The 15,680-nt window shown below is 32.1% G+C and overlaps 1 protein-coding gene across 1 annotated transcript in view; it reads right to left on the bottom strand.

Moving 5' to 3' along the window:
* Positions 1-15,680, bottom strand: part of HDAC2 (histone deacetylase 2) — a 52,943-nt gene that overhangs the window by 27,149 nt on the left and 10,114 nt on the right. Inside the window, exons 2-5 of the mRNA XM_074310057.1 lie at positions 7,288-7,400; positions 4,552-4,669; positions 1,942-2,016; positions 581-719 (exon numbers count right to left, since the gene is read on the bottom strand). Of these exons, the coding sequence (XP_074166158.1) occupies positions 581-719; positions 1,942-2,016; positions 4,552-4,669; positions 7,288-7,400 (445 nt within the window). The remainder of the gene's footprint in view (positions 1-580; positions 720-1,941; positions 2,017-4,551; positions 4,670-7,287; positions 7,401-15,680) is intronic.

Here is a 15,680-nt window from a genome sequence, read left to right as displayed (position 1 = left end):
CCAGTGTTTCCAGTTCTTATAATTATAAGAAAAGACTTTCTCATTATGAAATACAATTAGGGTAAATCGAAAAAGTGGTAAGGAGAAATCCTGGGTGCTAATCGCTGTCCTATCCTTCTATCCCCTTAAGAATGAAATCAAAGGTGAAAAAACCCTGAAACCATACTGAGAATGGCAACCTTGAAAAGAAAACATCAGATCCTGAGTATGCCTTCTAAAACAAGGACCCTTCAAAACTTGTTGGCCATTCCATATAATTATTCACTGATTACTTAGTGAAAGTCTATTCCTTCCTCACCTTTCTTACATCTTCAAAGAATCCTTAAATGTTCCCAATCATAACTGGGAATGTAAAATTATGACAGGACATTAATTTTGAGTTTGTACCTTTAATACTTTCTTCTCTTCCAGAAATTGTTAAGAATAACCTCTCAATGTTGGATTAAATGAATCCAAGTCAAGACTCAAGTAAAATAAAATAATTAAAAAAAATTTTTTTTGCTAACATGGGTATTTTCACTAATATGTGGAATTATCAATAAAATTATATTATCAAAAAAGTAACCATCAGTGAACTTACTTTAGCAATTCTAAGATGGCAAGGACAATATCATTAACATAGCAGAAACCTGAAGCTTCTGATTTCTTTGCATGATGAAGACCTCCAGCCCAGTTAACAGCCATGTCAGTCTGTTGTCTGTTTAATTTTACTGCCCCAGCTAAGAAAGAGAAATTTAAAAAGGAAAAAAAGGTGTTAGTCCTAACAATGGTTAAAATAAAGAATATAGCATAATTTTTCATTACATAAGAGATGGAGAAATTTCAGGTCTTGATTTTCAAGTTAAGAAGTATATAAGTGTCTACCAGGTACTTTTAAAAATGAGAAGACTGAAAATTTTTTTTCTATTACTTTCTTTTTTATTATTATTATAGCTTTTCATTTACAAGATATATGCATGGGTAATTTTTCAGCATTGATAATTGCAAAACCTTTTGTTACAGTTTTTCCCCTCCTTTCCCCCACCCCCTCCCCCAGATGGCAGGTTGACCAATACATGTAAAATATGTTAAAGTATAAGTTAAATACAATATATGTATACATGTACAAACAGTTATTTTGCTGTACAAAAAGAATCGGACCTTGAAATAGTGTACAATTAACCTGTGAAGGAAATCAAAAATGCAGGTGGAGAAAAGTAGAGGGATTGGGAATTCTATGTAGTGGTTCATAGTCATCTCCCAGAGTTCTTTCGCTGGGTGTAGCTGGTTCAATTCATTACTGCCCTATTGGAACTGATTTGGTTCATCACATTGTTGAAGAGGGCCATGTCCATCAGAATTGATCATCATATAGTATTGTTGTTGAAATATATAATGATCTCCTGGTCCTGCTCATTTCATTCAGCATCAATTCATGTAAGTCTCTCCAGGCCTTTCTGAAATCATCCTGCTGATCATTTCTTACAGAACAAATATATTCCATAATATTCATATACCACAATTTATTCAGCCATCCTCCAAATGATGGGCATCCACTCTGTTTCCAATTTCTGGCCACTACAAAGAGGGCTGCCACAAACATTCTTTCACATACAGGTCCCTTTCCCTTCTTTAAAATTTCTTTGGAATATAAGCCCAGTAGTAACATTTCTGAGTCAAAGGGTATGAACAGTTTGAAAACTTTTTGAGCATAGTTCCAAATTGTTCTCCAGAATGCCTGGATGTATTCACGATTCCACCAACAATGCATCAGTGTCCCAGTTTTCCCACATCCCCTCCAACATTGCACATTATCTTTCCCTGTCATTCTAGCCAATCTGACAGGTGTGTAGTGGTATCTCAGAGTTGTCTTAATTTGCATTTCTCTGATTAATAATGACTTGGAGCATCTTTTCATATGACTGAAATTTTTGGATACAGGATTAAATCAAGATTACATACCAACAGAGCCACCAGTTGATAGTTGGCAAAACTCAAAAAGCCCATCAAACACAGGACAATCTTCTCCAACGTTAACTGTGGAAAAAAATACCAAGTCTAATTTACCCTATTGAATCAATGCAAAAAGTTCAACACAACAAATATTAAATACTTTCTATAAAGGACAAAAGTTAGTCACTGCCTTGAAGAAACTTAGAAGTTAGTAAAATGTAGGTACACAAAAATATAAAGACATACAAAATGTTACAAGATTCCAAAGAAGAGAGATTGTTTTTGTTTGGAGATTTGCTTCAGAGAATATTTCTTTATTTCAACAGCTAGAAGTAAGAGAAGGAAAGTTTTCATATTTATCAGACAGTAGAGTTTGAGAGGGAGTAGTGTGTAAGAATGGAATGGTAGATTACAGCCAGACTGTAGAGGGCTTTGAACAAGAAGCTAAGAAGTCAAGGCTTTATTCAGAAAGAAATAAGGTTTCTGAAAAGTAATATTATGCAATAAGATGTGTACATGGAAGCACTTTTTGTGACAGAAAAAGGAAACACTGCTAATAAAAGGAAGAGAAATTTTAACAGACTAAATGAAAAGCAGTGCTACACTAATTCATTGTACTAGAAAAAAATATAAAAATTAATTTTTCAAGAGAAATACTGAAAAAGGCAGAAATTATGGAAGCTTAGGGATTACCAGATCACACTCAAGTCAAATAATTACAACAATCATTAAAAAAATTATCTGTTATTTCATGCACACACCCACATATATATGTATATATGTATATATATATACACATATATGTATGTATGTACATATATATGTGTGTGTGTATATATATGCTCCGTGAAAGAGAATAGTTAAATAATACTCCTAAAGAAACAAAAACACTAACTCAGTATTTAATAAATCCAAGAATAACAATTAATTACTAAGAAGTAGACTCCTCAGCCAAGAAGAAATGCTCAGAAAACTGGTGAAATATAGATTAAGATCAATGTCTTATTACTATCTACCACAACAAATTCCAAAGGACAAATGATCTAAATAAACAAGTCAAAAAAAAAAAAAAGTCAAACTATTTTGAAAATAGGAAAAAAAAAAAAGGAAGGAAAATTCTTTACTAGATACAAGATAGAAATGATAACATATGACAAAACAGACAATCAAGATAATGTAAAATTAAAAAGCTAATGTACAAATGAAATTCATTCAGCTAGAATAAGATGTTATATAGAATAGGGAAAAAATCCTTTTGCATATAAGAACTGATAAATATCTGACATCTAAAATATAAGGAGCTGACACAAATCTATAAAACTAGAGACATTTCATAATGGACATGTGTTTTGAAGAATAAGTATAGTTTTCAAAAGAAATACAAGTTGTCCACACCAAAAAAAATGTTGAAAAATCACTAATAATCAGAGTAATGAAAATTAAAACAAAAGTAAAATAGAAATCATACTCTCCAAACTAGCAAAAATGATAAAAGACTAGAAAATATTGTTAGAAGAACTAGAGAAATATTTGCAAGCAGCACTAATTCACTGTGGGTTAGAATACACAAGTTGGTACCTGTGTAATAACAATACCTAAATTATATATGTGAGTTGGCCCTGTTCCACTACTAGAGAACTAACTATGCATTCCCCTCCAAGTATGCATTCCCCTCTTAACAAGAGATCCCTATATATAAAAATGGTTATAAGAAGTAGAGACAAAATTGATCTATTAAATTTATTTATTATTTATTAAATTTTATTTATTCATTTATTAAATGTTTGTTGTATATTAGGTACTATGCTAAGGACTTTATAAATATCTCATTTGAGCCCCACAACACTCCTGTGAGGTAGGTGCTGTTATTATTATTCCCAATTTTTTTTTGCTTTTACTGGTGAAGATTAAGGACAGTCTTGGTTTCAAGATGACACTAATAAGATAGTAATCAGGAATTCAACAATATATGCTAGTTTCCCATTAAAAGTTCATTTCCATTAGAAGTCTCTAACACCAAGAAATAAAAGCCAGTAACTCAATTTTTAAATCCTGGAATTTTCTAGTTACATTACTTTTACATTCCTAAGTTAACCCTTTGTTAATTAGGACAAAAGCCATCAGAGCATAATTAAGCCACACTAAATGTCATTTTAATAATTTCCAAGTGACTACAGACTATCATTACTTCATTTCACCCAGAGAAAGTAACTTTTAACATCAGAGTTCAATTTTCCCATTTGCAAGATGGAAAGGCAAAAATTTATCTTACATTGCCATCAGGCTTAAATGAAATACTGTAGAGAAAGTGCTTTGTTTTAAAGTGTTTTATAAAGTATTAAATAAATATTAGTTGTCACTGTTACTATCATTTGCCATTAAACAACATTGAAAAGCAACTGAAAAAAGACAAAAATTGTTATCTAGGCACCTCTTTCCATAAAAGTCAATATCTTAATATACAATGACAAAATACATAAAGAGTGAGAAATAAGACTAATGTTATCCTATTATACTTTGTGGTCATTTAAGTTTTATATAAACTTATATATAAAGTCTCTATATAAACAGTAATTTTATGAAACAATATTAACATTTACTTTTAATATCCAAACTCACATCTTTGCATCTGCTTGCTATACTCAGACATATTATCTGGCCTTATTGAGCGCAGAAATTTTATGTATTCATCACTGTGATACTTGGTCATTTCTTCAGCTGTAGCTTTGTGGGGCCTCTGTAGGAAAAGAACAAGAATTTTAGAGGCATGATACAGATGTGCAGACTGCTACAGCTCTTTGTGCCAAAAAAGCATAGCTAGTAAATTTTTTTACTTACCTTTATGATGGTTTTTGTCATTCAAAAAGTGGAGAAAACAACAAGGGGAAATTTAATTCCAAAAACAACTGAACAGAGGAACTGGCTGCTAGAGTAGAACTGATGGGAACCCTGAGTGGAAGCGACCACTTCCTCCTAATAATATGTATAATAAGGGAGAGAAAAACTAGGTATAGTCTGATATACATTTTATATTTTGGGAGAGCAAGTTAAGGGCTCTGAAGGATAGCCAGATCCCATGAACAAACTCTACAGGGGAAATCTGCTCAGGAGAGTCAGGAAACACTCAAAATGAAATTCCTGAAAATAAAAGGAAACAATTCTAATGAAAAGAAAAAATAGGTGCTGTGAAGAAAACAATGTGAATGAACATGGAATTCACTAACCAAATGATAAATTATAGAAGAATATATCCAAAAGATCACAGCAAGACAATGCAATTAAAGATAAATATTAATATACTATAGTCCTAGAGGATGATAAAAGACAATATTGAAAAAGCAGAAATGCTCAATTCTTTTCCATGAATGTTTTCTCTGTTAAAGAAGTGATCTCTACAACAGAAATACTCGAACAAAAATTACTAACAGGGAGCAGATAACCAAGATAAGTAAAAGAGCACTCAGGAAGTACCCATGACTAAATTCAAGTTACCTGGCTCAGATGAACTAACTATATGTACTGTTACTAAAAGAAGTAGGATGGCTGGACCACTGTCAATATTTGAAAGCAAGCCTGGAGAAGGAACTGCAAAGACTGGAGAAGAATAATGCTTTGATTTTCAAAAGAAAATGCCTATGCACTTTAAAACAAAGAGCTTACCTTTGACTGCTAGGAAAATTCTACAAGGGAGCATTAAAGAGATGATTAGTAACTATCTAGGAAATGAAATAATTTTTGCTAAGACCCAGCATAATATCATCCAAAATAGGTCATACCAAAAGAGATGCATTCATTGTTCTGATAGAATTACTCAACTGGTAGGGAAGAGGATGTCACAGAGTTTACAAAGATTTTAGTAAAATATTAGATACAGAGATTCAAACTATTCTCTGTGCAATAGAGGACAATACAATTAGATTCAGAATCAGCTGAATGATTGAATTCAAAGAGAAGTTATTAATGTGTAAGTCAACTTGGAAATCTTCAATCAAATCTTCTGAGGGTATGTGCTTAGCCCTGTCCTATTTATCCCCATGTCTTGGGATAAAGATATAGATGGCACATTATCAAATTTGCAAATGACATAAAAGATGAGAAAGAATGACTACCAATGAATGATTAAAAACAAAAAACAAAACAAAACAACAACAACAAAAAAAAAAACCACCTCTTGATAAGCTAAAGCATGGCGCTGAATCTAAAAAGATGAAATTCAATAGGGATGTAAAGTTTTACCTTTAGGATCAAGAAATCAACCTCATAGATACAAAATTACATGAACCATTGAATATGGTCATCAAAAACAGCTAATGTAATCTTGGGCTACATTAAGTCAGACAGGTATTCAGGAAGTGATAGTTCTTCTATACTTTTCCTTGGTCAGACCATATCTGAAAGAGTTTAAGAAGAATAATGATAAAAAAGAGTCTACAAAGTTGGTCATCTAGAATAATAAAGAGCCTTGAATGGAATAAGGATTAGGCTTGCTCCATTTGGCTCCAGTGCGTATAGCCAGAAACAACAGAGATTTGTAAAAAGGCAAATTTAAGCTTGATATCAGTAAAAGTTTCTAATAGAACTACCTGAAAAGTGAAATGAGGTGGGTATCATCTCAGTGAAGGTATTCAAGTAGAGGACAGATGATTAGCAATTGTATATATTATCCTACAAATTCATTTTCAAGTAATATGGACTAGATGGATGCTGAGGTTCCTTCCAATGTTAACAGTCTATGTGAGTTTTTATATAGTAACAATGGGGTGAACAAGAAAAGATTATTCAAGGATTTAAGGTCATGTAGCACAGAAGAACATAGAAACTGAAGCTTGGGATCCAATACCACCAATTAACTTGGGCACGTCACTTCCTTAAGAACCTTAATTTACTAACCTGAAAGGAAAAAAAAAAAGGCTTGAATGAAGATGGTGTAGATCTTCTGCCTCAAATTTTGCCCTTCTGACTTGTCTTCCTAATTGAACAATGTGTTGCAGTAGAGCAGGGACTCACTTCTTTCATATTTTCCTCAGCACCCTATGCAAGCATATGCATATATAGAGCAGCTAGTGTTTGACAAACATGCTTGGGTTTTGTTGTTGTTATTTCTTTCTGTTTCATTTTATTAAGTAACTAAGTTAATGGACTGCTATCAAATTGGGATTATTTAAAAACGAGAGAATAGACTATTTAAGACCCAGATGTTCCAAGAAGATTGAAGATAGAAAGAAAACACCCTAACATATTTTTCTCTCACTCACCATTGTTAATACTACTAATTTTGTCAAAACTGCTCATTTCAAAGTATCAGTTTAATTATATATTCAATTATGAATTTTCTTGCGAAAAAGTGATACTCACATAAATTTCCATTTTCCTATACAAGCCATAATTTAACAGCAGGTTATGGGTCATGCGGATCCTATGAGGTTTCATAGGATGACCCTGTCCATAATAATAATTTCCAATATCACCTGAAATAAGAAGAAATATGTACAATCAATAATTCCAATAAGAATTTTTTAGAGTTTACAGAAAAGCATTTTAAAATATACCATTTATTTAGACCTATCCTACATAATTTACAGCATTTTACAGCAATATCATGAGTTAAACAAACCACATTTAGCTTAGACAATTATCACAGAGTACATAGTGCCCTACTTCAGTTTCAACTTTTACCAATTCATTGTGTGATACCTATATTGCATTCTAATGTGCTTATATATAATATGATAGAATTAATCTCTTAATTTCCTTCTAGTTGGGGAAAAAAAAAAAAAAAAAAAACTAAGAGTTCCAGGAAATGCTATCATTACCAAATCACTGAAAAGTAAAACAATTCTTAACCCAACAGTTTATTGATGAGGGGGCTTTTCTAGGACAGTTTTCACTAACAAGATATCTTAAATATTTAAATAAATGTTTCACTGAACTACACCAGTTATCTTAACACTTTGTAGAGATTTACCTTATACCAAAAATACATTTAGTAGCTTTAAGAAATGAAATACGTATTTTTTTTTCAATTTTCAGCCAGGTGGACAAAAGAAACTTAAATGATTATATTAAAAATTATTCTTGTTCTTTATGTTCTTGATAAATCTGACAAAGGAAAATTAGCATACCTTTCAGTTTTCTTACTTTAAGATGAATAAACACAAAGAAAATTGTCCTTAATGGGGGTCATAATCTGGTATGGCCACACTCACACTAAACTGGTAATTCACTTCTGGAATCACAATTTTTTTTTTTAACTTGTCCTTTTAGTCTGTAATGAGTTATTGACTACTGTGATACCCAAATTGGATGTGTCTATAAAGATGAACATAATCATGAATAGACCCAATCTGGGAGATGGCCTAAGAGTTGAATGTTCTATACCATTCTGCATTATTGGAGTATATGGGGTAGGGGATAGAGGTCTAACATACCCAAATGATTTGGGTTAATATCAGAGTTACATTGCCTGGGAAAAAGAAAAGAAAATAAAATTGTTCCTACTATATTAAAAGAAATATCAGATTTAAAAAACCTAATAATAGTTTTAAAATGTCTCTGATGAGTCTGGAGACTCAACATGCCTGCAACTAATCACTCACATATGTATGGATATAAAAATCTTATGAGGGGAAGGGTGGTGGAGTCAAAATGGCTGTTAGAGTCAGCATTTTTACACAGCTCACCTAACACATAGTTCCACTACAAGCTAGAAAATGTGCCAAACTGGGAAAGCTAAGAATAACAATAATTTTAAAAAACAGCATTAAGTCATTTTTCCAGCCTAGAAAAGCTTAGGAAGATGGAAAGGTTTATGGACAATGAGTTGGAGGCTGGCTAGGAACAGCAAGGGAGGCAGCAAGAACAGTGATGGGGAACATTTTAGTGTCCAAGGATTTTAAAGGGGCAGAAAATCACAGGGACTGAAGAAATTCTCAGGGGTTCTTGAACTAGTGTTGGCAACTGGTGCCATCATCCTATTTCAGGTTACAGTTTTAGGGCAGACACCTCCCTGGGTACAGAGCAAGGAATAAGTTCTAGAACCATAGCTATGTAGCTCTGAGCCTAACAGCAAGGGGTGACTCAGCTTTAGCCTTTAGTCCTACACACAGGAATCAAGAACAAAATGGAGTCAGCAGGTCAGCAGGTCAGCTGTTCTGAACCTGCCAAAGCTCCTAGGGAACTAATAGTGATCGAGTCCAGGGGTAGTCTACTGAAAGTCAATTACACATAAGTCAACAAACTGAAACCTCGGTCAGGAACTTGCAGAGATTAAACCACTAAGGCAGTGAACATACTTCTCTCCAGATCCCTTTACAAAACCTTTCAAGCCCTAGGACAGAAGCTCAAGCTAGACATCCTCCCAGAAATGAGCAGAGATCAACATTAACATAATGTCTAAAACACTAAGCAATCTGGAAAAATAAGCAAACAAACAAAAAATAATAAGTTACTATGGAGACAGGGAAGCTCAAGACACAAACATGAAAGAAGACAATGACCTGAAAATATCTACAATCTCAAAGAAAAAATACAGATTAAACACAAACCCAACAAGAATTCTTAGAAGAGGATTTTTTTAAAAAAAAAAAGAAGTTTCAAAAGAACAAAATAAACAAATACTAGCAAAGATATTATAGCAAAAATATCACAAAAATCACATACTATGACCAGAATCGACATCAATAACAAAATTATCATTATTTCAACAGATGCTGAAAAAATCTTGATAAAACTCAATCCTGTTAAAACTCTAGGAAGCAAAAGAATAAAAAGAGAATTCCATCAAATGATAAATAAAACCTGTCTAAAATCAAGAGTGAATATTACTGGTGGAGGGGATAAGAACAAGGTTCATGAAGCAAGGATTACATTACCACCATTACTATTCAATATTGTACTAGAAAAGGTAGCTGTAGCAATGATAAGAAATTAAATCAGTACTGCAGTGAGAAAACAAAACTATCACTCTTTAGAGATGATATGATGGCTTACTCAGAGAACCTAACGTCAACTAAAAAGCTGAAACAACTTCAGCAAACTTGCAGGAGATAAAAGAAATTCACATAAAATAAATCCACAATAAATAAACAGCACTTCTGAATATTACCAACAAATCCAGCAGAGAGACAGAAAGAGAAACTCCATTTAAGATAACTAAATACAATATAAAATACTTAGGAGTTTATAAATGAATACAATTACAAAATAATTTTCATACAATAAAGACAAATCTAAATAATTGAAAAAAATATTAATTGCTTATAAATAGATTGAGCCACTATAAAAAATATGACAATAATACCTAACCTGCTTATCAAATGCCACACCAATTAAACTACCAAAGAATTACTTTATAGAGTTAGAAGAAAAAATAATAAAATTCACACAGAGAAACAAAAGATCAAGAATATAAAAAGAATTAATTAAAAAACCAACAACTGGAAGGGTGGCCTTGTAATACCAAAATTAAAATTTTAATTACAAAGTTGTTGTTATGAAAACAATTTGCTACTGAATAAAAAAGAGGCTGATCAATGAAACAGATTAGGCATACCAGATACAGAAGCAAATGAACATAGTAATTTAGTGTTGATAAACCCAAAGATCCCAGTTATTGGAGCAAGAAATCACTAACTGGCAAAGAGACTGTAAAGAAAACTATAAAGCAGATTAGTAAAAATGAAGCAATGACCAATACATCAAATTTTATATCAAGAAGAGTTCAAAATGAGTATATGATTTAGACATAAAGAATAGTATCATAAGCAAATCAGTAGAGCAAAAAAAAAATTTACCTATCAAACCAATGAATGCGGGAAGGGTTTATGATCAAACAAGGGATAATGAGATTCAAGGAAGACAAAATTTAAAATCTTGATTAATAAGAAATTTAAAAATTTTTGCACAAAACACCCCTAAGCAGCTAAAATGATAAAAGCAAGAAAACAGGGTGGGGATGTGGATTCAAGTTTTTCTGATAAAGGTCTCATTTCTAAATTATATAGGGAAATGGGTCAAATTTATAAGACATTCTTCAAATGATAAATGGACAAAAGATATGAATAGATAGTTTTCAGAGGAAGTTATCAACTGATAATAAAAAAATCATAAATAAATGCAAATTTAAATTACTTAAGTACCATCTCACAACCACCACATTGGCTAAGATGACAAAAAAATAAAATGGCAAATGCTGAAGGGGGATGCCCTGTTGGTGAAACTGTGAAATAGTCCAATCATTTAAAAAAGCAATATGGAACTATGTCCAAGAGGCTATTAAATAGTGTATAACTTTGGATGTAGACATACTGGTAACTAGGGCTATAACCAAAAGAGATTCCTGGTCTTTCATCTCCCCCAAAAGATGAAAAAAATTCATGTTTTTCATACTTACTAAAAAATATACTTATAGCAGCTCTTTTTGTGATGACAAAGAATTAGAAACTAAAGTAATGCCCATTAATTGGGGAATGGCTGAACAAGTTATATGATATATGAATGTTATAAAATACTACTTGTGCTTTAAAAAATGATAAAGGGAATTAAAGTCAGAAAAATCTGGGAAGACCTAGAGGAACTTATGCAAAGTGAAATTAGAAGAACCAACAATCTATATAGTAGCAGCAATATTGTAAACAGTCGACAGTAAAAGATTTCAATAATTCTGATCAACACAATGACATACCACCATTTGACAGGATTTATGATGAACACAGCTTCATATATAGTCCTGAAAGTTATAATTGATTATTAAGGAAGTACACTGTTTAATGTCCATTTCTTAGACAAGTAAATGAACACCTAGGAACCAGAAAACAAAACAGGTACATTCATGTATTTGCTTGATGAGACCAATTCACAAAACTTTTTAAAAAGTTATCTTATATGAAGTCTATATCCCAAAGAAATCCAATAAAAACAATCTAAATGTACAAAAATATTATAGCAGCTCTTTTTTGCAGAGGCAAAATAATTGGAAATTAAGATGTCTATTATTAAGAAAATGGCTTAAAAATTTGTGGCCTATCTTTGTTATTGGAAACTATAGGATATAAGAAATGATCAGAGGGATGGTACAGAAAAACTTGTAAAGACCTACATCAACATAAGTGAGTAGAACCACAAAATCATTGTACCCAGTAACAGCAATATTGTAATGATGATTAACTGTGAAAGATTTGTTGTTTAGTCATGCCCAAATTTTCATGACCCTATTTGAGGTTTTCTTGGAAAAGATATTGTAGTGGTCTGCCATTTCCTTCTCCAACTCATCTACAGTTGAAGGAAATTTAGGATTAAGTGACTTGCCCAAAGTCACAGAGGTATTAAGTGTCTGAGACTGGATTTGAAGGCAGATCTTTTTGACTGTAGACCCAGACTCTATCCATTACACTACTTAACTGTATGATGCTACTGTGATTAATATGATGATCCAAGACAATCTAGAAGGACTCATGATGAAAATTACTAACTACTTCGAGAGAAGAGAGAGAGAGAGAGAGAGAGAGAGAGAGAGAGAGAGAGAGAGAGAGAGAGAGAGAGAGAGAGAGAGGAGAAAAGTGAGAGAACTGATGAGGAGATATTTAAATATAACTTTTTTTTTCTCAATTCTTGCTTTTGGGGGATGGGGGATGTCACTTGATTAATATGGGAATGTTTTGCATGATTTCACATGTGTAATGGGAATCTTATTAGCTATCTTCTCAGTGAACAGCAAAGAAATTCTTCCTTGAGAAAATTTTGTACTAAAAAAATTTTTAAATGTTAAAAATAAAAAATAAATTTAAAAATTTAAATATATATTTCTAAATATTCAATTTAGTGATAAATATTTAAGATTAAATAAGTTTTACACATTTTAGATGATGTTAGAAATCTTAAACCAAACCCCCCACTGTTTTCAAAGTCATTTTTATCTATCATATTACATTTTACAAATTCAAGTTATTCAAAAATGTCTGATGCTTCAAGTTCATTTAATTTTTCCAATTCGGTGAGAATTTAACATTCCATGAAGCTTTCTGGTGTATGTATTTGTGTGTGTGTGTGTGTGTGTGTGTGTGTGTGTGTATCCCCCCTTCTTTTGATTAGAACTCATATTTTCATTGGTTTGGAGGAACTCCTGGTACAAGAAAAAAAAAACCCCTATCAATGCAGATCAATAACCATTTTGCATCATGTAGGCTCAGCAGAGACTTTAGGTGAACTGCTCAGATCATGTCTCTGCAATTTGTCTCAATTTTTGTAAGTAGGACTTAGATTCAGGTTTTCTGATTTTAACACTTTTCTCTATCCACTGTCATGCTGCCTGTACATTTCATAGAAAGTAGTTTTAAAGTCTTCCTCATTTTTAATGGTGTGTCTGGGTTATCTATTTCTTTGAAATTATTAAGTAAATGGATGAAAGGTTATTTCTTAATGTAAAAGGAATAAAGTATGCAAATAACCATGATTTTGTTATATGTTGAAGTATTCTCAATGGGTTGAAGCTTTCTGATACAATAGTATATGTAATTCTCTTGTATTATAAGCTATTGAATGCTTCTTAATAAAGTCAACTATCCATTTTCAGCATAGAGCAGCTTTTCTAAATGTCTTAGTTATAAAATATTTCATGAAAATTCTGGGAATAAATATACTTTGTTTCTGTGCCATAGTCATTAAAAAATCATTTCAAAACAACTGTCCATTTTTTAAAATGCAGTTATATTTCCAAAAGTAATAATTAACATTTATTTAGCACCTTAAGGTTTGTAAAGACATTAACACATTATTTGATAAAGCATTCATAGTTGAAACTTCTAACTTCAGCTAAATTTTGAAACAGAACATCTTCGATCTATTATTATTGTTTTTCCCCCCTCTTTTTCTAGCTTTGAAACTCTCTTCTGCAAATTAATAAAAAAGGCATTTAGGGAATATTTAAATTAAAGGTTAGCAACCTCTATTTTCCAGGTTCCATCACCAAGGACCAGCAAACCTATAGGTCACTGTTATGAAAGCAAAATTATCTTCTATGAAAATAAAAGTGTAATAATAATTATTGATCTCTATTAGCCACAATTCATAAATTATCTAGAAATGTGTTATAATTGTGTTGTAATTGTGTAGTATTTACAAAGGCAAATAAAATGTCAGTTCAATCAAACAGTAACTTCATCCTATAAACAAAGAAGATATAGTTGGATGCTACTAAACAATGTATCTACAAAATTGTCAGAGAGCAACAAGTTGGAGCCAATCCCCTAACAACTGATTCCAAATGTGAACTTTTAGAAAATGATTAAAGAACTTCCAATGCTCATTGATAAATGATGTTTAAAGTTCCATTCAAGGAGCCACCCCTAATCATACTGACTTTTGTCCTGCCATTGGACTTGGATGACTCAGGAAGAAGATAGGCTGACTAATTTGCACAACTTTGCTTCACTTAAATCCAATTCACTCACAAGTTAATATATCACCTGTGGTCAATAGTCTACTTTGAAATGAAAGGCAAATAAACAGTTTTGAAATTGTATGATTACAAATCAGTAATTTCATATATTTTTACATTTTCTTAACTCTACTATTAACACCAAAGATCCATGATAGCTGAAATATACAATAATAAAATATCTACAAACAGTTATTTGAGGAAATTTCCTTAATTCTTTATTCAAAAATATTTATAATGCAAATACATAAGTACAAGGAACTATGCAATACAGTGGATAAAGAACTTAATGTTTCACTAAAAGAAAAATCACTAAAATATTTGTGATCAAATTATAGAAGGATTCCTTCAAGAATCTGCCACCTCCCACTTAAAATTTTCTAAAACATCCTAAAGGTTAAAGCTGCAAAAGGAATAAGTAGAAAAGACTATATTGTTCTTAATCTTTCAAAAGCCATTTTTCTTCCCTTCAATTGCATGGCTACTTAGGTTGCTTTTTGAGGAGAAGAGAGAAGTGGTTAATTGTGAGCAGAGAGGAAACAAAGAGATCTCAAAATTCTGCAACTTTGCTAGATTAACTTTACATTTTGACAGTCCCTTCTTCCCCTTCCCCCAAATAATAAGTTAGGAAATAAGAACTCAAGTAATAGAAAAAAAAATTTCCCCAAAATTAGCATTGTGAAAGAACTATAACCATAAGCTATCAGTTAGACAGGACATTGGAGCTCACCTAATCCAACTCACAGAAGAAAGACAATAACACATCAAACACTATATTAGTGTTTGTGGAGTTGGGAACTGATCCAACCATTCTGGTGAGGGAACTATGCCCAAAGAGCTATCAAACTGTTCATACTCTTTGATCCAGTAGAGTTTCTACTGAGTTTGTATCCCAAAGAGTTCATTAAAAAGGGGAAAAAACCTACACATGTAAAAATGTTTTTAACAGACCTTTTTGTAGTGACAAGGAACTGGAAACTGAATAGATGCCCACTGGCTGAACAAGTTATGGAATATTATTCTTCTATGAGAAATGATAAGTAGGATATCAGAAAAGCCTGAAAAGGCTTATATGAACTGATGATAAGTGAAGTGAGTAAAACCAAGAGAACACTGTACACAGCAGCAAGATTATGTAATGATCAACTGTAACAGACTTGGCTCTTTTCAATAAAGAGGTGATTCAAGGCAATTCCAATAGACTTGTTATGTTAAAAGAGTCAACCGCTTCCAGCGAGAGGACTGTGAGAACTGAGAATGGATCACAACATAGCATTTTCACCTTTTTGTGTGTGTTTGTGGTTGTTTGTTGGCT

The sequence above is a fragment of the Sminthopsis crassicaudata genome, chromosome 4 (assembly GCF_048593235.1).
Source record: "Sminthopsis crassicaudata isolate SCR6 chromosome 4, ASM4859323v1, whole genome shotgun sequence".
Taxonomy (NCBI): Eukaryota; Metazoa; Chordata; class Mammalia; order Dasyuromorphia; family Dasyuridae; genus Sminthopsis; species Sminthopsis crassicaudata.
Note: the sequence above shows the minus strand (reverse complement) of the source record. Positions and strands in the feature narration are given on the sequence as shown.